The following is a 22,116-nucleotide window of genomic DNA, read 5'->3' on the forward strand; positions in this document are numbered from 1 at the left end:
TGGCTTGGTTTTGTTATTTTTAAAAGAGAGAGAGAACAGGAAATTTGGCATGTTGGGAGATGGGGGCATATGAGGAGAGTTGGTGGAAGGGAATGATGTGATCAAAACATATTGTATGAATACATTATTTAAAAATGAGTTGTAAAATAATTGAGAATGCTACCTGATATCACCCATTGTCCTTTAGCCAGCGAGCCTGATGGTCCTACCTGTCTCCACTCCCCAGTGCTGGGGTTACAGACCCCCACGTGACAGCACATCTGGGCATCTGAACTCAGGTCCTCATGCTTGAGAAATGGATACTTTACTCACTGAGCCATCTTCCCAGCCCTAGTCTTATTTCTTAATTCTTATTAGAATTTATGTTGCTTACCCCCTTTCTTCTCTGGAAGAATTAAGCCCATTTCCAAAGACTGACAGGCCGGAGGTTCAACTCAGAATCAAGAGGTATTTGAGTCACTGCTTAGCTCTGAAGGGGATGAGTCAAAGACATTGTTCCTTTTGACAACAGAGTAAATCTTGGATTTTAAATTAGGAAAAGACACACAGGAGAGCAGATCTACACGGTCACTTTTGGAACTCGGAGTTAGCTCAGAAAATGCTCAAGACTATGTGTCAGCTGGAACTTCTGATTTATATAATACCGAACGATGTCCCTATGTTCCCAGAGGAGGCAGACATAGAATAATTAGGTACTATCCTTTGGTTGAGTTAAGGAGACAAGCTGTAGACCATCTATTCTGAATTACCACAATGGCCATAATGCTTATTTTATTAAAAATCTTTGTAATTTATAGAATCTGTGAAGTTCCCGGGTAAACTTTCTTAAAGGCATATACTAAGAATTCTGGCTGGTTCAGTCAGTAAATGGCTTTCTGTGCAAGCATGAGGACCCGAATTAAAACCCAGTGCCCCTGTGAAAGGCTTGGTGCGTTTGCCGGTGCCATGCCTGGAATCCTGCCTGGTGCTGGAGGTAAGGAGACAAGACTAGAGATCATGACCAGTATAGCCTAGCTGAGCCTGTGAGCCCCAGGTCCCAATGAGACCCTGTCTCAAAATATAAGGTGGACAGTGCCTGAGGAATGATAGCCGAAGTTGAGTACTGCCTACTACATACACATACACATGTGCACACACATACACACATATATACACACATACACATACACACATGCACACATGTACACACATGTACACACATACACACATGCATGTGCACACACACAGATCTGAGCAAAAGTGTACCTATGTAAGCACGCATCAGCACACATAAATACAGAATTGCATAAACAAAAGGCCTCGGTTGGAGATCTTGCTGACATTGGCCTGTGGCCATTCTGTGCCTCATCTAACCCGTCACACTTAGGTGACACCTTCGGTTAGCATCTTGACATTTGTCTGGTGCTTACACCTGTACACTCAGCATATAACGGGCATCACTGCATGCCTCACATTTTTTGACATGATGTGTTCTGCAGCTCCTGTCACTCAAATGCATGTAGCTTTCCTGTTCTCTCTTCAGGATCCCACCTTGAGTAGGATTGCAGTCACTCCTTGCCCCTTCTCCTTGAGTTGATTGCCGTCACTTGGTATTACAAGCAGGGACACAGTGACTAACTTTGGCCCAGTGCTGAGAAATGAGATTACTGGGTCAGTGAGCCACTAGGTAAGCTTGGGGTAGAGATGGGCACACTCCTGGGTCCATAGCTTATGTTACTTTGTGTTCCAGGAACTTAAGTCCTCACCAGCAGAAAGCTTTCCCAGGCATTTGGATTGGTCCTCATTGACTCACTGGAAATAGCATCCTCTGGCCATTTTCTTTTCTGTACACATTACATTGTTCTTTGATGAATGTCTATTAAACCGTTGCTATTTATTTGTTTTTGTGAGACAGTCTTGCTTTGTAGCTTTGCCTGTCCTGAAACTTTGTATGTAGCCCAGGTTGCCTTCAAGCTTCAGGCAATCCTCCTGACTCTGCCCCCTGGAAATTGGCGTGACTGACTGCCCCCTGGAATTGGCACGACTTTCCCAGACTTTTAGCTGCTGATTTTTGAAGCCTTGTATGGGTTAAAGATGTACATTTTTTGTTTGTCTTTTTGAGACAGGGTTTCTCTGTGTAGCCCTGGAGGTTCTGGAACTTGATCTGTAGACCAGGCTGTGTTTGAACTCAGAGATCCTCCTGCCTTTGCCTTCTGAGTGCTGGGATTAAAGATGGCCGACCACCCCTGGATTAAAGATGAACTTTTTGCCTGTGATCAGTTTTGGATTGTTTTTACATTTAAAAAAAATCATTGGCTTTGACGTCATTGAAACTTATTTCCACAAAGGAATGTTGCAGAAAGAAAAACAGTCTGTTCTCCTTTTAATCAGACAGTGGTTTCCTTTTGTGAGCATGCCTCCATCACTTGCGGTGACCCTGAAGGGTCTGCGGTGAAGGCAGACCCTGAAAACTCACCTCAAGCACTGGCTTGCTTTCTTTTTCCTTGGTGTGGTACACGCTTCTTTTTCTGCTTTTACCGATCCCTTTAACAGGCACGTCGCACTTGGAGCCTCCTAAGATCATAGGAAATACCGTAAGGAACATCCTCACACCCTGATTTGTTCTGTAGATGAATTCTCAGAACAGGGGCTACTTCATAACAACACAGACACATTTCTAAACCTCTGCAGCACTGCCCATTGCCTGACATCGTGTCTTTTTTTTTTTTTTTTGGTTTTATTGTCACCCATGTTTGTTTATTAATTTCTTCAAGACTAACTGTGTAAGGTGTTGGCTGATTTTACAGGAGGACCCTGAGTTTAGGAGGGGCTGAGAGCTCAGGTCCTGTACCAAGTGCACAGAGGCTGCCAAAGAACAGTCCAGGGGCCAGAGCCAGGCTCGTTCTCAGGAAGTAGGGCCTGACCCTTCCTCATGCAGGGCCATCCCACCAAAGCTCAGATGACGGAGCATGTTTTTTTATAAGCATCTGAGTGTGTGTGGAGCCTACTCACACCGAGCCTCGAGTATTTTTGTTTTCTCAGAGAAGATCACGCCTGTCCCATGTCATCTACTCTGCACGTGTGCTATGCCAACTAGCTGGCACCACAGGTGTGTCCTGCCCTGGCATCACAGGTGTGTCCTGCCCCTGGGAGGAGGTGAGGACACAGCAGCAGCCAGGGCCTCTTCCTAGGTAGAGAGTTCTGCGGTGTCAAATGAATGTTACAGACCAGTTCATACTCGGTGCTACTGTTGCGGTACGTTGCTGGGCTGCAGTAATGATAGTGAACGAGACCTATTGGACTCACTAAGCTCTTGGGAGTGTCCGATTCTGGAATGAGAAACAAACTCAACAGGGGACCCGTAACCACTGGACATTGAGAGCGGGAGGGAGGGAGTCCGATAGTCACTGTCACTGGGGTGGCTGGGACAGAAATACTGATGAAATGGTATCGCTGCACCTGCGTGGCTGTTTGGACACTCTGGGGACTACATTCTAGCCTCCCATCCCGCCTCATCTCCACCTATGGACCAGCAGACTAGTGGGGAAAGGAAACCTGCCGTCCATTGTCGTCCTGGGGACAGGGACTCTATCCTGGAACGTCAAGAACCTTATAGGTGGCCTTCATGTGGCAGAGGCCCATGGCAGCTGTGAGCTAGGCAGACCTTGGCTGGACAGAGTGACCTTGTTGTCTTAGAGGCCGTCATTCTGCATTGATGGTTCTCTGGTGGCCAAATAACCGTGGGTCCTCAGGAACACCTGGTCCCACTAGATCCATTACTGTTTCTGCAACTGTGCCTCTCCCCAGATGGGGCCTCCAAGCATGGGGACATCTTGCCATTGTTGTAGGAATATTAACCCCAGGCTGCGGTGAGGCTGTAAATCGTAAATAAGCATATTTTCTAGACTCCTGTTAAGTGAGGATCCCCAGCAGGCATGCTCCTGACCTTGGGGACTGTGCCCAGGTTGTCTTCGGGTTTTCTTGGGAGTAATTGGGAATCCATGTCTCTGTTTCCCTTAAGGAAGAGTTGCGTCAGTTCATCTGGTTGTGCTCAGTTCCCCTAAGGTTGGGCTGCACACAGAGATGCCCGCTTGCGTGGGTACAGCTGGCTCTGCAGGCTGAGTCCTGAGCCTCAGTCGGGCTTTTGCGTCTCTGTGGCTATTCTCACCCAATTCAAGCTCTGTTTCTGCGCCCGTGAGGACTGTCACCATGTCAGAACTCATTCTGAGTAAGTTTTGTCGTTTGATTTTTTTTTTTTTTTTGTCTGATAGAACGTTACAGAGTGTTTTCCCCCAGATGGAGCATTGTTTTCTAGGAAAAGGCCACACAAGGGATCTGGGGTGTTGCTGCACGGTGACTTTCTATTGTGACTTTTCCACCTTGTGGGCCTGCCTGGACTTGAAGTCTCCTCAGCTAGGGCTGGAGGGTAGAAGGATTGGAGCAGCCATGGTGCTCTGCGAGTGTAGACTAGCAGAGAAGATCCACTAGGGAAGAGACTGGGTTAGGAGAAGAGACCTTAACTCCACCCTTGGTCAATCCTGTCTAGACTTGTATTGACCTCCCAGCCTTCCTCATGGAGAGGCAAGGCTTTCAAATAAGATAGCAGGTGTTCTCTGGTTTGATTGTGAGGCAGTGTGGTTGATGATGTTGAACCCTGGGTTTATAAGTCTGTCCCTGGGTAAACTGACACCAGGGTACCAAGGCCTCTGTTACCAGCTGGAGGACTTTATGATGAGAAACACATTGCTTTCTCAGAGTGTGACTGCTTCCAGTGGAACAGACAAATACCTGTCCTGGAAAAGAACCCAGGGAACCTGTAGCAGTGGATTGCCTTCCCCTGGTAGAAAATGAGTGTAAGAAGTTGGCCTCAAGAGTTCTGGATTAGTGAGTTCTCGGGGAAACTGTGTTTATACCATTCTTGGACCTCAGCATTTTATCTGTTGAGTGAAGACAACTGGTCTAAATATGTCTCTCTGTGATTTACCATGTTCATTACGAACGACAAAATACAAGATGGAGTGAGATGTGGGAGAATGCTGAGGATGATTCTGCGTGTGCCATGGGATGGCAGGCATCGCTCTTGGTTAGAAGCTGGTTGCATGGGTGTTGCACGCAAGCAGCATCAACAACACGGACCGTTACACTCATTTATTGAGTACCATTAAGTTTACAAGTTACACCGGTCTCCTCAGCTTCACTTCACGGAGCCCCTGAGGTCTCGCTTGGAGTCGTAACCACGGGCAACTGCACGGTCTTTGTTCCTTGCTAATCTTATCACCAATACACATGGCAGCCAAATCATGGATCACAGGTTACACGTGGTGTATTGATTATGAGAAAGGACACAAATGAGTAAAGAGCAATGGGAAGTGTTCGATGCAGGTAGCTCATGTCCTAAAGAAATAAAATGGATCGTAGAGATGTGGGGAGAGGGTGGACAGACAGTGCCAAAGTGGGTGACACTGACAGCAGGGAGGATTGCCCCGAGATGAGGCCTGCCTGTCAGTGTGTTTAGCAGAGACCGTGAGAAACACATGGAGGTAGCCGCTGACAGAGCGCCAGGAATGTGCATCCACCGCATCCTCCTTAGTGTCTGCCTCACTGATATGGTTTGACAGTCTGCAGGAGTTGAGTTAGGTGTGTCCAGTCTGCTGGCTTAAGATATTTGCATAGATAAATGGCTGCACCTCCACCTTGACAGTTATTCTGCGAAGGGAGTGACTCCCAGCACGCTGTTCCACACGGAATGGATGGGGAAAGCCTCTGTTCTGTGTAGGATGTGGTGGCTCTCTGCTTTATCAACGGCAGGGGCCATCTGCTTGCAGGATCCGCCCTCCTCACCTAAGCAGTAGGTGTCACCCCAGGGAGCCCAGAGCTGTACTACAGCTCCTTAACAAAGGAGAGAGCAGAATGCAGCAGGGCATTTCTTTTCCCTTTGAGAAGTTTCTTCTTCTTCTTCTTTTGTTGTTGTTTTTAAATAGGTAATGCCAACACCAGCTCCTCAGGGGGCTTTCTTCTTGGGGGGGCAAACGTCAGCCACTAAACAGTACCTGGGGTGTCAGAGAGTGTCTCTGGGTGAGCTGCAGAGGGAAGGGGGCAGAGGGTGATGGGGTACTGACTATTTGCAGCAAAGAGCAAATAATCAGCCGTTTATAGAAATGGCAGTTTGGAAATATGAGGATTTCTGACCTTGCAGACTGGGGTTCTTCCAACTCATTGTACTTGTTTTTGGTGTGTGTGTGTGTGTATAAAGACAAAGACTTAAGAGCTGAGGCCCCATGGAAAAGAATTCCAAAGCAGGGCTCAGATGGCTTCCCTATGTGCATGTGTGAGTACTTGAATTTGGATTCCTAGAACCAAGTATAGCCAGACCTGGAAGTGTGTGTCTGCAACCCCTATCCACAGAATTCATGGGACTGGGGGTCCAGCTAGCCTGGTCCTGGTGGCTCACTTCCTTTCCTTGGCTCTGACCTCTCACCCACTGCCCTGGAGGATTTGAGACTGGAATTTCCCAACATGTGCAAGTCTCATTCAGGAAACCTTCCCTGTTCCTCCCCAGCATCCTGCACCAAAACCAGGGAGGGCAGGTCCCAGAAGCAGGGCTTAGCAGATTGTTTTGTACAGGGCCAGGGGTTAGCTATTTTGAGCTTTCACAGACTTGGTCCCTTTGTTTGCCTATGTTTTGTGTACCTTGTAATCTTTAAAACTATTATGTGTGTGCTTGTTCGTGTGTGTGTGGGGGGGAAGAGGGTGATATTTGACAACGGATGTCTCCATCTTTTGATTGTCATCACCATCATCATTATATGTGTCCATACATGTGCATATGAACACATGTGATCATATCGTATACCCGTAGAAGTCAGAGTACAACATTTGGAAGTCAGTTCTCCTCTCCCATCATGGGTTCTAGGATCAAACTCAGGTTGTGAGGCTTGCACAGCAAGTGCCTGTAGCTGCTGAGTCCTCTTGCCATCCCAGGCTACTTTATTATTTTATTCTTTTGTGTCTATTGGTGTTTTGCCTGCCAGTATGTCTGCGTACCATGTGTGTGCAGTACCCTCAAAGGCCAGAAGAGGGCGTTGGATCCCCTGGGACTACAGATGCCATGTGGGTGCTAGGGATGGAACCTGGTTCCTCTGGAAGAGCATCCCACTCTTTGTTGCTGAGCAATAGCATTGCCAGCCTAGTGCCCCATCTGGGGTGCATAACCCCGAGTCTTTAGCAAGAGAGGAGCAACCTTCAGAAGTGCCCCCAAAGCCCTGTACATAGCAGTGATGCCCCTGATCCCATTCCCAGCAGAGTTCTTTCCTGGGCTTCTGTGTTGCTCTGGGACTCAGGCTTTCTTACACACCATCCCCCTTGCAGTCAGCTTTTCTTTTAGAGTACATGTAGAACAGTTCTACTTACCATGGTCTCTGGTTGTCATTGTACCTGTGGGGATATTCTGCCCACTTCTCTTACCTGGACTGTCCCCAGGCAGCCAGTAGGCAAGGCAGACATCTTCAGGGATGGACTCTTGTATTCAGAAGATGCTGTCACTGCATCCGTTCTTTTATCTTAAGCTAAAGCTTTCAAGTGCAAGCCGAACATGCCCAGAGGCATTCCTGTCTATCATCACTTGTGTCTTTGAAACAAGTCTGTGATCTCAATGGATCACGCCCAGGAATGAACTACATTGAGCATGCTCAGGAGTGGGCTCACCCCTTTGTGAATATGTACAGCCCTTGAATAAAATCGCCATGCTTCCTTTGTTGCAGAGGACATTGCTTTAGAGAACACTCCCTTCTCTCTTGTCCCACTTCCTCAGGTAACACCTTCATCTCCCGTCAAAAACAACCTTCCCTGGTGATGCCGTGTGTTTCTCCCTGGTGGACCCACCGCCTGTGTGTAGTCTTTACCCAGAATTCCATTCATTTGTGCTTTACCGGTAGATGGGCTGCATGATTTTCAATTTTTTATTTTTTTATGATTGTTGTCTTCCATACTCCTGGAGTGGTACCTAGAAGGCTTTGGTCATTGTCTGCATCTTCCAAGAACAGCAGACCTTTGCAGACATCACCCTAGTGAGACCGCCCCTCCTGAACTAGAACAGTCAACTCTGGGGGCCAGAAAGACCCCCTCCCCTCTGCATCCCACATTAAGTAGTTTCTCATTGTTGTGACAAAATAGTTACTAGAAGTAACTTAGGGAATGAGGGGCTTATTTTGCAGTTCTCAACCTGTGGGTCATGCATGGCCCTTTCGGGGGTTCAAATGATCCTTTCACTGGAGTCGCCTAATACTATTATGGTTATGAAGTAGCAATGGAAATAATTTTACAGTTGGGGGCTACCATAATCTGAGGAACTGTATTAAAGGGTCACAGGATTAAGAAGGTTGAGAAGCATTGGTATATTCCATCATGGTGGGTAAGTTATTGCAGCAGGGATGGGAGGATCTCAGAATAAATTCTACATTTTCTGGCAGAGTTGTGTCAGGTAGGCAGATGTTGCTCTGTAACAAAATAACAGTAAGCCTAGCAGCTCTCACAGCCCTCCCTTGACATTTTGTCTCCCTGCCCTTGGCTTCATAATGAGATTTGCCAGGGCAGGCGCTCTGACTGGAGATGGCCAAGAGTTCCCTTCCACCGTGCTCTGAGCGTGGCTCCTGGCTTTGTTGGCTTTTGTAATTCTTCATCCACAATCCTCTCCAAGCTTCCTAGATGCTTAATGCCCTTTGCTTAATACCTGTTGGTGAGTAACTGGAAGAACTACATGTGAACATAGGAAGAAAAAACAGCAGGGCTCCTGGGCAGAGCGGTGCATACACCTCTTGTCCTGGAGAGATGAGAGATGGAGACAAGATGATCAGGGGTTCAGTGAGTCCCCAGCCAACACGGGCTGCACGAAACCCTGTCTCAAACTCTCTCTCTCTCTCTGTCTCCCTCCCCCTTTTCCTCCCTCCCTCTCTCCCTCCCCCTCTCTGCCTCTCTCCCTCTTCCCCCCTCTCTGCCCCTCTTTCCCCTCTCTCCCTCCTCCCTCCCATTCCCCTCCCTCTCCCTCTCTCCCTCTCTCCCTCTCTCTCTTCCCCTCCTTCTCTCTCCCCCTCCCTCTCTTTCTCTCAGAGTTGTGAGGTTGTATTCTCAAGAGACTTGGGGGGCACGCAGTGTGGAACGTGGGGATGAAGGGATGGAACACAGCTCAGACCATAAGAATAGATCCACTTGATCCTGCCCCGTTAGCTGAGTTTGTCTTCATCTCCTCCCCCTTTCTGTGAGCAGCACAGTCACATGATTCCAGGGAGGCCCGGAGGCTGAGTATTTCACAGCTCTGAGAAAATTTTGGCTTTGAGAAATTGAAGCCTCCCCAGCCAGCCTTCCTGGTTACACATGAGGCCGCTGGTTCGTGAAGGTCCAGGCACAGCTCCAGGGTCTCATAGTCACCTGTTCCCAAAAGCTGAGGTTAAACCTGAGGTTTTCTGAGTCTTCTTGGAGGCCTCTCTCACCCTGATTACCTCTTCCCCACTCGGTTGCCTCCATTCAGTTCCCTTCTCTTCGCTCACAGGACCGAGGAGCTCCAGATCCAGAAGTTTCCCAGGCTTGTTGCCCTGGCAGCAGGGCTTCTGTTTGTACCCTGAAGGAAACAACTATTGTGCTCCGTGCTGAGCTGGCCACAGGCCTGTTCTAGAGCACGCTCACAAATACCGAGTTAAAGGAACTGTAAAAGCTGCAGATGACAAGAGAAAATGTGCCCCTGCACCCTGCAAGCAGCCCTTTGTGCAGCCAAGGGTGCTCCAAGTCCCATTACCCCGGGCTCTGCATAGCTGTGCCTGCTTTCTCCTGCCAACTTCTGTGTATGTCATTATCTGAAAATAGAGCAGAACAAAGGTGAAGGTGACGGTGCCCTCGCCAGGTCTGAGACAACACGTGGAATTGATGCTGGGGTCTTAGTGTTGCTGCTTAGGGAGTCTGCAAGCCTTTGAAGTTGGGAGAGTCCCTCTGGATGCAGAGGTGGTCCAGGGAGCCCCTCCAACATTAAAAACGTGACGACTCTATGCTTGATGTTTAATGTGCTGCTCTCTGGTAGCCAAGTATAGTTTTTATCTGAGTACCATAAACTGCTGTTGAAGTAATAGCCCCTTTATGTCTTCCTCTGCATTTTGTTCCTGGACAAGGGTCAGAGAGCTCAGCTGTCTTTTTGGCCTTTTGTGGGAAATAAGCCATGATGATAATGATACCAACCATTAAATTTTTTTGTTTTATTTCTGAGATTAATATAATTACATTATTTCTCCCTTCCCCTTTCTCCCTCCTAACCCTCCCATATACTCTTCTTTGTTCTTTTCAAATCCATGACCTCTTTTTTTCCTGTTTTTAAAATTTAAATTAGAAACAAGTTTCTTTTACACATCAATCCTAGTTCCCTCTCCCTCCCTTCCTCCCCTGCCCCCACCGACACCCTGTCCCATTCCCTTTCTGCTCCCCAGGGAGGGTGAGGCCTCTCTGTTGTTTCATATATTTTCTTTAGGTTTGGTTTATTGGCTATAAATTTTTAGGTTGTTTATATCATGGTAAGTTTTTCTTTTGCCTTCAGTTACTTAGCAAAATTCTTTTTCTTGGTATATTGACCTAGGCTGGTCATTGGTAGCAGATAGTTTTTCTGGGTCTAGGGTCTAGGGTCTAGTTTTGCTGTGGGTCTAGGCTGGCCGTCATATTTTAGGACTTCAAAGGCATCTTTCGGATTTCAAACTTTTCATTGAGAAATCAGCTGTTACCCTGATGGTTTTCCTTCATATGGTACTTGCATTTTTTTCTCGTGCAACTTTCAAGAGGAAAAAATATTTTCAATACTGTGTGGCTAGTTTTATGTCAAGTTGACATAGCTAGAGTCATCAGAGAAGAAGGAGCCTCAATTGAAAACATGCTTCCATAAGATCAGGTTGCAGGCAAGCCTGTAGAGCATTTTCTTGGCTGGTCTTTCTGCCCATCCCTGGACTGGTGGTCCTTGGTTCTCTGAGAAATTGGGTTGAGCAAGTCATTGGGAGCAAGCCCATAAGCAGCACCCCTGCCTCCAGGTTCCTGTCCTGGTTGAATTCCTGTCCTGACTTCTTTAATGACTTCCAATGCTGTGGAAGTGTAAGCCAAATATACTTGCTTTGGTCATGGTGTTACATTACAGCAAAAGCAACCCAAACTAGGATAAATACACTTTCTTTGTGATGTGTATGAAGTATTTTAACTGTGATGCATCATGGAGATGTTCTTTTCTGGTCTTGTCTATTGAATGTTTTGTGTCCTTCATGTATCTGTATGGGTGTGTCTTCCCTTAGTTTGGGGAAGTTTTCATCTATGATTGTGTTGAGGATCTGGTCTATGTCATTGACCTGGGATTCTTCTCCATCTATGCCTGTGATTTGAAGACTTGGATTTTTCATGGTGTTCTCTATTTCGTGTGTGTTCCTTTCCTGTATCTTGCTTTGTGGTTGTTGTTGTTTTAATTCATACTGCTTGCTTATTTGGTCTAGATTCTCTATTCTATCTTTGAATATATATCCTATTTTCTACTTCATTCATTCAACTTCAAAGGCTTCCCTTTGGGATTCCTAGCTGGGTTATTGAGGTTTTCAATTCCATCTTCATTTCAGCTTCAGTCTTCTTTAGTGTTTCAGTCCTCTGACTGAATTCTGTTCCCAAGTCTTAGATTGTCTTTGTCATTTTTGTCAGCCTTATGGGTTTTAGTTTTGTTTTTGCAGGGACGGGGGGGGGGGGTGGTGTTGGGGGGAGATCACTCAGGCATTAACTCTCCTTAAGTTCTTTCTCCATAATGTAATTGAGTTGTTTCTCTGTGTCTTCTTTAAAATCCTTGAATTATTACGAAGGACTTTTATTCTTGTTCTTTTGAATTCTGTATCCTGGGGTTTATCTAGGTAATTCTCCTTGGCTGGGGACAATCTACAGTGATCCCTTCAGCGATGCAGCGTTGACTCCAATTAGTCTGTTTCTATTTTGAATACGCTGACCCTCACTGCAACCTTTTACTGTACTCAGACTTCCTTTGCTTTGACCCACAATCCTACCCCACCTTCCAGGAGGGCCTGGTAGTTTTGCGGGTGGTTGGCAAGACTGGCGAGGATTTGCCAGAATATTTCTGGACCACTCTTTGCGGGGTGTTCTTCCTAACTACAAGCCTGGGGTTTTAGGTTTACGGAGAGGGCCATGACACAAAGTGTTACTCTCATGCAACCCAGTCAGGGGTGCGCACTGTCACCTTGCCTGACCACTGTGACACCCACAGTGTATCTCCAGCAGACACAGTGTGACATCACCCTGCCATCCCTGCTCCCTGTGCACCCGGGCAGGCAGTGGCTGTGTGCAGCCTGCCCCAGAGCCTGAATTGTGCTCCATCTACCCCGGGGGAAGTAGCTACAAGAGGCCGGCAGAACTTTCTCCCACAAGATATGTGTCTTTTCTCTTTTGTATTTTGAGACAAGGTCTCCCTGTGTAGCCTAGCCCGATCTGGAAGTCACTGCCCTCCTGACTGTCTCCTGCGTGGTGGTGTCGCCAGCATGGGCTGTCATGCCTAGCTTGAGCTTTTTGTCAGGTTTCCTTTAGTTACTTATCTGGTTAGTCATTTGGGGGTGTGTGTTTGCAAGGGTGTTAGATTCATGTTTGGGGTCACAGTTCGCACAGCTGCTCAGAGCGCTCAGAAGTTGGCACGCTCTCAGCTTTTGGGCGGCTTTGTACGTCGCCAGTGCAAGTAGATTGTGTTGAGCGTGTCCTTGCTTTGTGGCACCCACCGTGGGGGTTTCCATGCTTCTCAGGACCCCTTTTTTTTTGTCTTTACTGGAATCAGCCATTTATCCTACGCATGCTGGGTTCTTAAGCCAGACTTCGTTGGACTGAGGATCTGGGTGTGGCATGTATTTTATGTAGAGTCCCCTTCCTTCTGTGTCCTCTCAGCTGGCACCCAGGGAGGCAGATGCACGCATGTGTGCTGCCTAGAAATGTTTCCTATCTACTTCTGTAGTAAGCCGGAGATGGGTTCCTATTAACATCCCGGTTCTGTTCTATTATCCTGCGATGTGTAGCCTCTTTGCCATGCTTATCTTTAGTCTCCTACCAGCAGGGGTGCCTTGAAGTCAGTACAGATGAAAAAGTGATGAATGAGAAAGATCAGCACAGTTCCTCAAGCGTCCACATGCTCACATGCACACATGCAGAGGCCACAGGGGACCACTGGGTATCCTGACCCGTCATTCCCCACCCCACTCCCTTGAGATGGGGTCTTTCACCAAACCCAGAGTTCCTCATTTTATGACTAGGCTTGTTACCAGGGAAGCTGAGGTTTCCTTTTGGGGCTTTTAATCTCATTAATAAGATGATTTATAAATGGACTCAAGAAGTGAAGGATGGTTTTATTAGCGTTTAAGAGAAACTGCCGGGGAAAGAGACTGAGAGAAAGTCATGCTATTTATGTTAGGCATGGAAAAAGAAGCGGCTTATTAAGAAAGGAAAAGGCACCCCCAAGAGTGGTTTTTTCCTGCTGAACTGAGAAAAGGACCCCCAAAGTATAGCCAGGTGGCAGTGTATTGTCTTTTATAGCCTCCCACCCTCCGTAGGTCACAGAGTTTGGGTCGTGCATTCTCTATTGACTAGATGACACCCCAGTAAGTCCTATCCCAGCCCCAGGGATCCCCTCCAGTGCCGCAGTCGCCAGTGAGTGGGCACAGGCTTTCCAGTGGGTGGGCACAGGCTTTCCAGTGGGTGGGCACAGGCTTTTACCTTTCTCGTAGGGGTTGGGGGCTCCAGGCTCGGGGCTTGTCCTTGTACATCCAGTGTTGTGACCCTCCGAGCCATCTCCCCAGCTCCCATTGTCTCTTATATCTTTGATTACTATAATTATGGACTACCTGCCTACGGAGAGCCCAGTCTAGAACGATGGACCACAACGCTGACCATTGCGTAATCTTGCTTGAAGGTAAGGAGAGAGACTCACAGGCGTCATTGACTCCAAATGCCACACCTAGCTAGAAAGGACTGTAGTGTTGGAAATTACTCTGTGCCACTCAGCTCAGGGCATGGAGGCTCGAGTCACGTGGATGTGAGTGGGGACTCTCACATGAAATGATTCTGGCTGATTATGTACAGGCTGTATGGTGAATCCTTCTCTCTTAGTGTCTGACTTAGTAGGTCTGGGTTGGGAATTGCAAACGAGCAGGTTGTGTTGGTTACCTGTCTTGTTTTAACAAACTACCCGGTAGAAGCAACTCAAGGAAGACAGAGTGTATTTTGTCTCACAGTTCAAGGGTGCAGCCTGTGATGGCGTTAAGGGTGTGTCAGCAGAAGCCTGAGGTAGCCGATCATGTCCCATCCACAGTCAGGAAGCAGAGAGCAAATGCTGGTGCTAACCTCACTTTCTCCTTTTTATTCAGTCCAGATCCCGAGGTCATGGAGTGGCACTGCCCACAGTTAGTCACCCCATCTAGATAGTCACTCACAGGCTTCCCAGAAGCTCGGCTACTAGGGATGCTAGGCCCTGTCAAATTGGTCTTCCAGGCTCTCAGGGGCCGCTGTTGCTGTTCCAGAGAGTGGGAGAGCACCTTGGGCCACACATCGGAGAAGGAAAAGAGGAGATAGCCAAGGACTCAGGGATGTCATGGTGGCTTTTAGAGCACTGGACACACGAGCCGAGCCCGGGGCCAGTTAGAGTTTAGAGAAGCAGTGAGTGAGGATGGCAAGGGGCCTTGATTGAGAAGAAACAGGGTCAGGCAGGACTCTGCCTAGAGAGACATGGCTTGTTTGAGAAGGTCGTGAGATAAGGGGAAGATAATGACACCCTTTTTCCATCCCTTCCCCAGCTTTGCTGGGATGTTTGGGTGGTAGGGCCTGGAGATGAGTTGGTTCTGGCAAATATCACCGTCAGCCCTCCGGTAGCTTCCATGGTAGACAGTTTGTCTCTTTCAACTCTTTCTTACCCTTGAGTTCAAACCTCTCCAGCCACAGTGCAGAGATCTCTGCATAACTTCAGTTGTGCCTAATAGATATCTTGTCCTACAAACATTTGGAATTTCTTGTTAATTGACCAGACACCCTTAAAATAGTTTGTTGTTTCCTAGGACTTGACATTCACATTAGGGAAACAAAGACTTCCTTTTTTTTTCTTTTATAGTGCATTGTGATTCCCTTAGCAAATTCCTATTGTAAGTTTGCAGCTGTGCAGTGCTTACAAAATCATATTCAGGCCATCCCGTGTGTGTGCGAAAGCCCTGATGGATTCACACAATGTCGGCCTTTTTCTTCTCATGTCCTGTTGTTGCCACTATTGGACACAAGGTTTTGTGCACAATTCAAAGTCTTTATATTTAACAGGAAACAATACAGAAGGGGCACCTCAAATGGGAACCTGGTTTGCTTTTGAAGTTGCTTATGGGGCAGGGCCGGGGGCAGTGGCAGGGGCAGAGGTAAGGACGGAGGCTGACCTGTCCCATGCCCAGTACAGTGGAAAGACTCATTGTCTAGGGGTCAAGTGGAAAGCATGGACAGGCGAGAAAGGAAGCTGGACAGTTCTAACCCTCCCCGCTGCTCTAAGGGAGGCTGTAAACAGGAAGAGGAGGGGGTTCTGAGGCTGGGGAGGGGAGACAAGTCTTGGGAACAACTAAGATGGGATAGGGCAGTGGCCTGAGACAGAGGCCATGGAGGAAGCAGGAAACTGCTTTTTCCCAGGCCAGAGCCTATAGAGGGTATGGGTTTGGGAACTCAGGCCTGTGTGGATTCAGGTGAGCTTCCATAGTCTGCATTCTGTAACCCGCGTGGGCTGGTGTTCCATCTTGGGCCATGTTGTACAGCCCAAGCAGGGTTTGGTGTTTGCATATTGCAAAGGTCCCAACTGTTGGACTGCCCTGGGAAGCCTCTGGTCCATCCTTGCTGTCATCCATTTCCTGCCCTGAATACAGGTTGGTGGCCCTTATTCCTGAATGATTCCAGAGCACTGTGGTCACGCCCTTGTCCTTGGGCTCTACTCCTGGAGCCAGGGCTCCTCATGTGTCTACCATGTTGCCACACCACTGGCCTTTGTATCTTACCTGTCTTGTATGTTTGCAATTTTACTGGCTCCTTTTGAGTCTGAGCTACTTTCTCTCTCAAGGGCACCTGGTATCAGATCCAAATAGCAGTTTGTCCTAACTGAATGCTTGCATACAGGCACGCAGTGAGCCTTGGCTGAATGTAAGGAAAAGTGCAAGCATGTAGACTGGATCAGACACCAACGGTAGAACATGGTGGCATCGTGGGAGACTTCTCTTAGAGTGGTTCTCAACCTGTGGGCCATGACCCCTTTAGGGGTTGCATCTCAGATATCCTGCATATCAGATATTTACGTTGCGAACAACCAAATAATTTTATGATTGGAGTCACCACAACACAAGAACTGGTACTAAAAAGTTGTGGCATTTAGGAAGGTTGAGAACTGTTGTCTTAGGGTCATAAAGCCATGTTGGCGAGAGATGTCAAGGAGAAGGAAGCCATCTGTATGATCCCCCTTCATCCCACCCTTCTATGAAGTGGGATTGTCAACCCTTTTGCACCCATGTGCAGACTGAAGCCCACATGGGTTAAGGACCTGTGTGGTACTATTTATGGGTGATAGTTTGAGAACATCAGTTCTGTCCTAACCCAAAGTACACAGGTTCTGCCCCAATGCTAAGCTCTCTCTCCCTCCTGATTGGACTGTGTGATGTTCAATCTCTGTAACTGGACAAAACTTGGAGTCACCCAGGAGACACATCTCTGGGCATGTCTTTGAGGGGTGTTTCCAGAGAGGTTTTGATCAGATCAGAAGCTCCCTCAGGGGCCAGAGGCATGGCTCAGCTGTTAAAGGCTAGGCTCACAACCAAAACTGTAAGAAATTTCCTCAGGTATATTTGAGACTTTCTGGGATTTTGGAGCCCTTGTTTGCTGAGAGTGGTGTCATATTTCTTTCCTTCTTCCTTCCTGTATATGTCTTTGTCGTTATGTGTGTAGCCCTCTGTTGTAAGGAAGAGATTAGCAGACACAGCCCTTGCTGTCTGCTCTCACTTGAGGGATGCAGGGATTCCTGTCTGGCTGCCTCATTCAGAATGGGATTTAGATGAGGAAAGGTGTGTGCCACACCTCTGTATCAGTGTTGACATTAAGGTGAGCATGGCGGGTGTTCAGATGGCTAGTGGTGATTGTAATGGCATGCTGTTCAGTTCTGAGCCTGGCAAGCATGAGTTCAGAAAATGGACTGTTAGGATCACAAGGCACATATTTAAGTATCACAGGTACCAGGTGAGTATATGATGCTTAAAATCAGGTGGCAAGGGACTGAAGTGAGAATTAAGATCTCCAGATGCAAGGATTTGTCTCTGGGGGTAATCTTTAGGCTGGTGTTGGCCTGAGAGCTCGAAGGTCCACCTTTTCCCTCTCCCCACAGTCCTCTTGGCCGCCTGACTCAGCACGGATGATCAAGCAGCCAGCATGGCTAATGCAACGTAGCCTGTATGCAACAGGCAAACACGGATGGGCGGGGCACACCAGCCATAGATTGCTTGGGATGTGACACAGTCCTGTGGTATAGGGAGTGAGTGAGCGTCACTCGAGGTCTGCTGTACACATGGGACTCCCTCAAGTGAGCCTGTCTCCCAAATACCCTCGCCGTCCAGATCTCAACATTCTAGAAAATGGGCTTGCTTAAGAAACGCACGGGACTGAAGGTGTTGCTGCTAGCCCACCGGGGAAGCTGCATGCCTTATGAGGGCAAGAAGGGCCTTAGAGATGAGCTCCACCGGGTCCCTTTCCCCAGCTGTTTCTCCACTACAAACCGGGAAAGAGTCAAAGCCAAGCAGTCGACTGCCTTAACCAAAGCCTCGCTTCTATGGTTGCTACCTCACCCTTCTAGCAGGAACCCTTATCAAATGCACCTCAACAGGCTGAGGGAAGGATGGGGCTGTGTGATCCTTTCCAACTTTGAGGATTAACACCAGGACGTAAAATTACTACCCACAGACCTGAGGAGGGGGAAACCTCTGGATGAACCTCCCCAGAGGACAGTGTCTCCATCCACAGTCACTTGCTGTCCCCTCGCCAACCTAGTCCAGTTATAACCAGGAGGTGTGGTGTGATTCTCGCTGTGTTTCTGTGGAAGCCCCAGGAAAGAAGAAGTCTTGAGTGTGTACCTTTCTCTCATTCCAGACTGTTCTGCGATGACCACAGCGAGGTACCGGCCCACCTGGGACCTGGCCCTTGACCCGCTGGTGTCCTGCAAGCTGTGCCTCGGGGAGTACCCAGCGGAGCAGATGACAACCATCTCCCAGTGCCAGTGTATCTTCTGTACCCTGGTTGGTCTCTCGGCTCAAGTTCATGTTCAAGGATGTTGTTGCTCTCACTTCTAGACACGCCAAGCCACACTTGGGGCTAAACTTTGTGGGAGCCTAAGTGTCTACTCAGACTCACACAGATATGCGAGGAATCCTTTGGGCAGGTGGCAAGAGTAGAAACTTTGTGTGACAATGACTTGTGGTGCGCAAGCCACCGTTTAACCAGAATTGTAGAAACTGGTGGCATAATTAAAATGCCCAACACAGCACACAATCTTCTTGCTGGACAAGGGGCTTTCCCATACTTTGTTTTCAGTTCAGTGATAAGCTCACACTTGACATTAAGGCAGGGCTAACCCTGCGGACTATGTGCAGCTACCATTTACAGCCACTAGTGCCATCTTTCCCTGCCGAAAGCTGAGTGATGTCTAAAACTTAAGGCCAGATTTTCTCACATTGTAGCCAGAATTTCTTGGGGTCAACATGAATATAGACACTCCTAACTTACGAGGTTTGGGTTTGGCTCTAACTCAGACATGAAATTTTTTTCTTTTTCCTTTTCTATTTTGTTTCTGTAGATGTATATGTGTGTATATCTGCTCTGTGTGTGTGTGTTTGTGTGTGTATGTGTGTGTGTGTGTGTGTGTGTGTGTGTGTGTGTAAGGGAGAGAGAGGAGAGGAGAGGAGAGGGGAGGGAGAGGGGAGGGAGAGAATACTGCAGGAAGAGATCATCAGATCCCTAGGGACCTCTGGAAGAGTAGCATGTGCTCTTAACTGCTGAGCCATCTCTCCACAGCCCCATACTTAGAATTTTTAGCTATCATAAGGGAAAACACAACAAAAAAATCTTAGCAGAAAAGAAGAGTAGTTTGAAAACTAAGAGAGCATTGTTTACTTTTTTTGGTGCTGAAAGACTAGGAGTGAAGGAAATGTTAATAGGGCAGGTAGGATGAGGCAGTGTTGCTCAGAAGGTCCAGGGTGCAACTGTGACTTGGCGTTGATGTATAGTGCGTGGAATGGGTTAAAATGCCGTACTGAATATGAAGATGTGCTGTCTCATTAAGCAAAGCAAAGCAACGCCTACTGCAAGAATAAGCCCAAAGTCAAAAGGGCATAATGCCTGCTTAATCGACCACCACAATATTTACGTGCGGGCTAGGGAGATGGTTCAGTGTGGACAGGTGCTTGCCTTGCAAGTGTGAAAGCCTGAGTTCAGATCCTCAGAGCTCATATAAAACCAAAAGTATAACACGGTGTCTATAACCTAAGTGTTCCTACTGGGTGGGAGATGGGAGGTGGGGACAGGAGCGTCCCTTGGAAACTCATGGGTCATTTAGCCTGACTTCCACAGAGGAAAATCAATGAAGACATCCTGTCTGAAGCAAGGTGGAAGATGAGGATCTACATCTGAGGTTGCCCTCTGCACACATGCGCACAGGCACACACACACACACACACACACACACACACACACACAGGCACACAGGCACACACACACACAGGCACACACACACACACACACACACATACACACACACGGCAACATCAAGTCAGAACCTTAAATATGCTGTTTGTGTTTGTAACATTATAGTTACTTTTAGAAGGGGAGAAAGAACTCTCTTTAGACTGTTGTTTGAAAAGCTCCATTGCTTCAGAATTTGACTGCCATTCTGGCTGCAGAGTGTGGGCAGCTGCCTGTGGCACTGGGATGAGAACATGACTGAAAGTCTTTCCTACCTCCCTGCCTAGGCGTCTTCACTCTCCTGCCCAGGGCCTGAACCCTCTATTTCATTTTTGCCTTCAGATCTACGAGCCTGAGCCTTAATTAAGCCCATGTTTCATTCCCAGTGGATCTAGGCTGCCTCTCAGAAGCAAGGAGACTTTGTGGTTCATTATGTATCCCCTCAATACCTAGCTTAGTGCAGGACTCATAATAGCTAATCGATAAAGGCTTAGGACATGCACCGAAGTGGATTTGATCTCTCCAAGCTCACATTCAGAGACACGTGCCTCATTAAAGCCCTGGGAAAAACTAGCCTCAACCTGCTGGAAAGGAAATTGCTTTTGATGTTTTCGGGAGGTGGGGGCACCCGGAGACTAGAAGATGATGGAGTGTCTCTCCCCATCTGATTAATGCGGGGCTCAGATCTTAGCCAGTGAATGAGCTAGGACTGGAGCTTGTCAGGTTGGGCTGAAAAGTTAGCTTCCTGCAGAGCACCTTTCTGTTGCCCGGAGGGACATTCTTACAGTTCCCACCAGTCCCCCAAACACCCCTCTAAGGTGAGGAGTGCTTTTGGACCCTCCTGCTTCTCTCCAGCCCCCTGGAGCTGTCAGAGTCACAGCCTGCTCTTTCCCCTTGAAATACAGGCCTTCCTGCCTTCCTGCCAAGCCTACCTCTTCATTGTAGTTTTTGTTTCCTTGTCTAGAGAATTCTTGTAAAAATAAGTAAACAACTCTAACTCATGCCAAGGGCTTCATTTGAAGTCAAGGAATGTAAGAAGCAGCTGCCGTTTTCTCAAAGAAGCCAGGCCACAGGTACCAAGGAGCAGTGTCATTTTGTAGCAGTTGTGATTTTATGTTCTCCTCCGGAGCTGTTTTCTAGAACTGAGAATGTTGACCATGGGCGTCTTGTCTGTGGCTCTGGGGTGTGAAGCAATAGGGGCACCTGTGTGTTTGCTGAGGAGGAGAGGCGGCGTCGACATACTGTGTCAGTTAAACACCATCTTCTCTGCTGGGGTCACTGGGGGCACAGCAGTGTAGGTAAGCCACGAGGAGCTAGGACCCCTAATGAGACAGACAGGAAAGCAATACAGTTGTGTCACACTGAAAAAAAAAAGGCGCCCTGCTTCAAGGCAGAGCTCCACAGGGAATAGTAATGTTGGGTCCAGAGAAGGAAGATGTTTTCCCACAAGAGCCTCTGGATTGCGTGGGTCAGGCTGATATCAGTGGCTGACCATTGCGTGGGGACTGTGAATCACTGCAGGAGTGCCCAGCTGTGGAGTCACGAGTTGGCACTCCGGCACCAATTGGCTCTTTGTTGGTGATCAGGGACCTGGCAAGGTTTCAGACTCCCAGCCTTCTCTGGCATTCGTATCCTGGAATGTGGGTTATCTCTGGTCATCAAGATTCATGACACTTGTCTCTTTTCCATCACTGACAGCTCCTTCCTGTCCCAGCCTGGGTCTCTTTGTGGTGCATGTCAATGGCTTATACCAGGATCGGGCCTTTTACTTTCATCTCAGAAGGGTCTCTGAACAGATGGGTGACTTGAGTGGTCATTCCATGACCACATGTCCCTAGATGAAGAAGAGGAAGAGGAACATCTCCAGGAATTGAACAAGAACAACTATTCTTTGCCAGGAAAAGACCTAGCCTTAGGACCTGGCCCCTAGGTTAGCTAAGCTGGATTCATTGATGGATTCAGCCAGGGGCCTGGAGCCTGTCTCCGACGTCTGGGCTAGTCTCACTAAACCTCAAGACCGAGCAGGCAGAAAATGGTTCTGACACAAAGCAGGATGCTGTGCAGGGAGGTGGTTGGAACATTGCTTTGGATGTGGAGAATAAATATCCTCCATGTTAAAGACTTCAAAACTCAGCCTTAGCAGCTGTCTCTTCTCTCCTCAGTCACAAGGTACCTCCATTAATAGGCTCTGCCCACTGCATTGATTTCTCTCTTTGAAGCTTCTTGACTCCGCCATCATCTGGGGTTTAAACTTATTCTTGCCTTCGCCAGGCCCTGTGGTTCTGTTCACTGACCTAGCTCTACTGCTGTGAGGAGTCTGTTGGCACAGCAGGATGGGGCACCCATTTACTTGTAGGCTTA

General features: G+C 47.9%; 1 protein-coding gene across 3 annotated transcripts in view; it reads left to right on the top strand.

The window, feature by feature from the left end:
- Positions 1-22,116, top strand: part of Rnf144a (ring finger protein 144A) — a 104,149-nt gene that overhangs the window by 53,272 nt on the left and 28,761 nt on the right. The window contains exons 1-3 of one of the 3 annotated variants that reach the window (XM_040730784.1): positions 12,300-12,414; positions 13,853-13,936; positions 18,169-18,314. In XM_040730784.1, coding sequence (XP_040586718.1) covers positions 13,897-13,936; positions 18,169-18,314 — 186 coding nt within the window. In that variant the 5' untranslated portion in view covers positions 12,300-12,414; positions 13,853-13,896. Of the gene's footprint in view, positions 1-12,299; positions 12,415-13,852; positions 13,937-18,168; positions 18,315-22,116 lie in introns of those variants that run through there. The other 2 variants (XM_040730783.1, XM_040730785.1) reach the window with 2 other exon arrangements.

Source organism: Mesocricetus auratus, unplaced genomic scaffold (assembly GCF_017639785.1).
Source record: "Mesocricetus auratus isolate SY011 unplaced genomic scaffold, BCM_Maur_2.0 Super-Scaffold_100024, whole genome shotgun sequence".
In the NCBI taxonomy this organism is placed as follows: domain Eukaryota; kingdom Metazoa; phylum Chordata; class Mammalia; order Rodentia; family Cricetidae; genus Mesocricetus; species Mesocricetus auratus.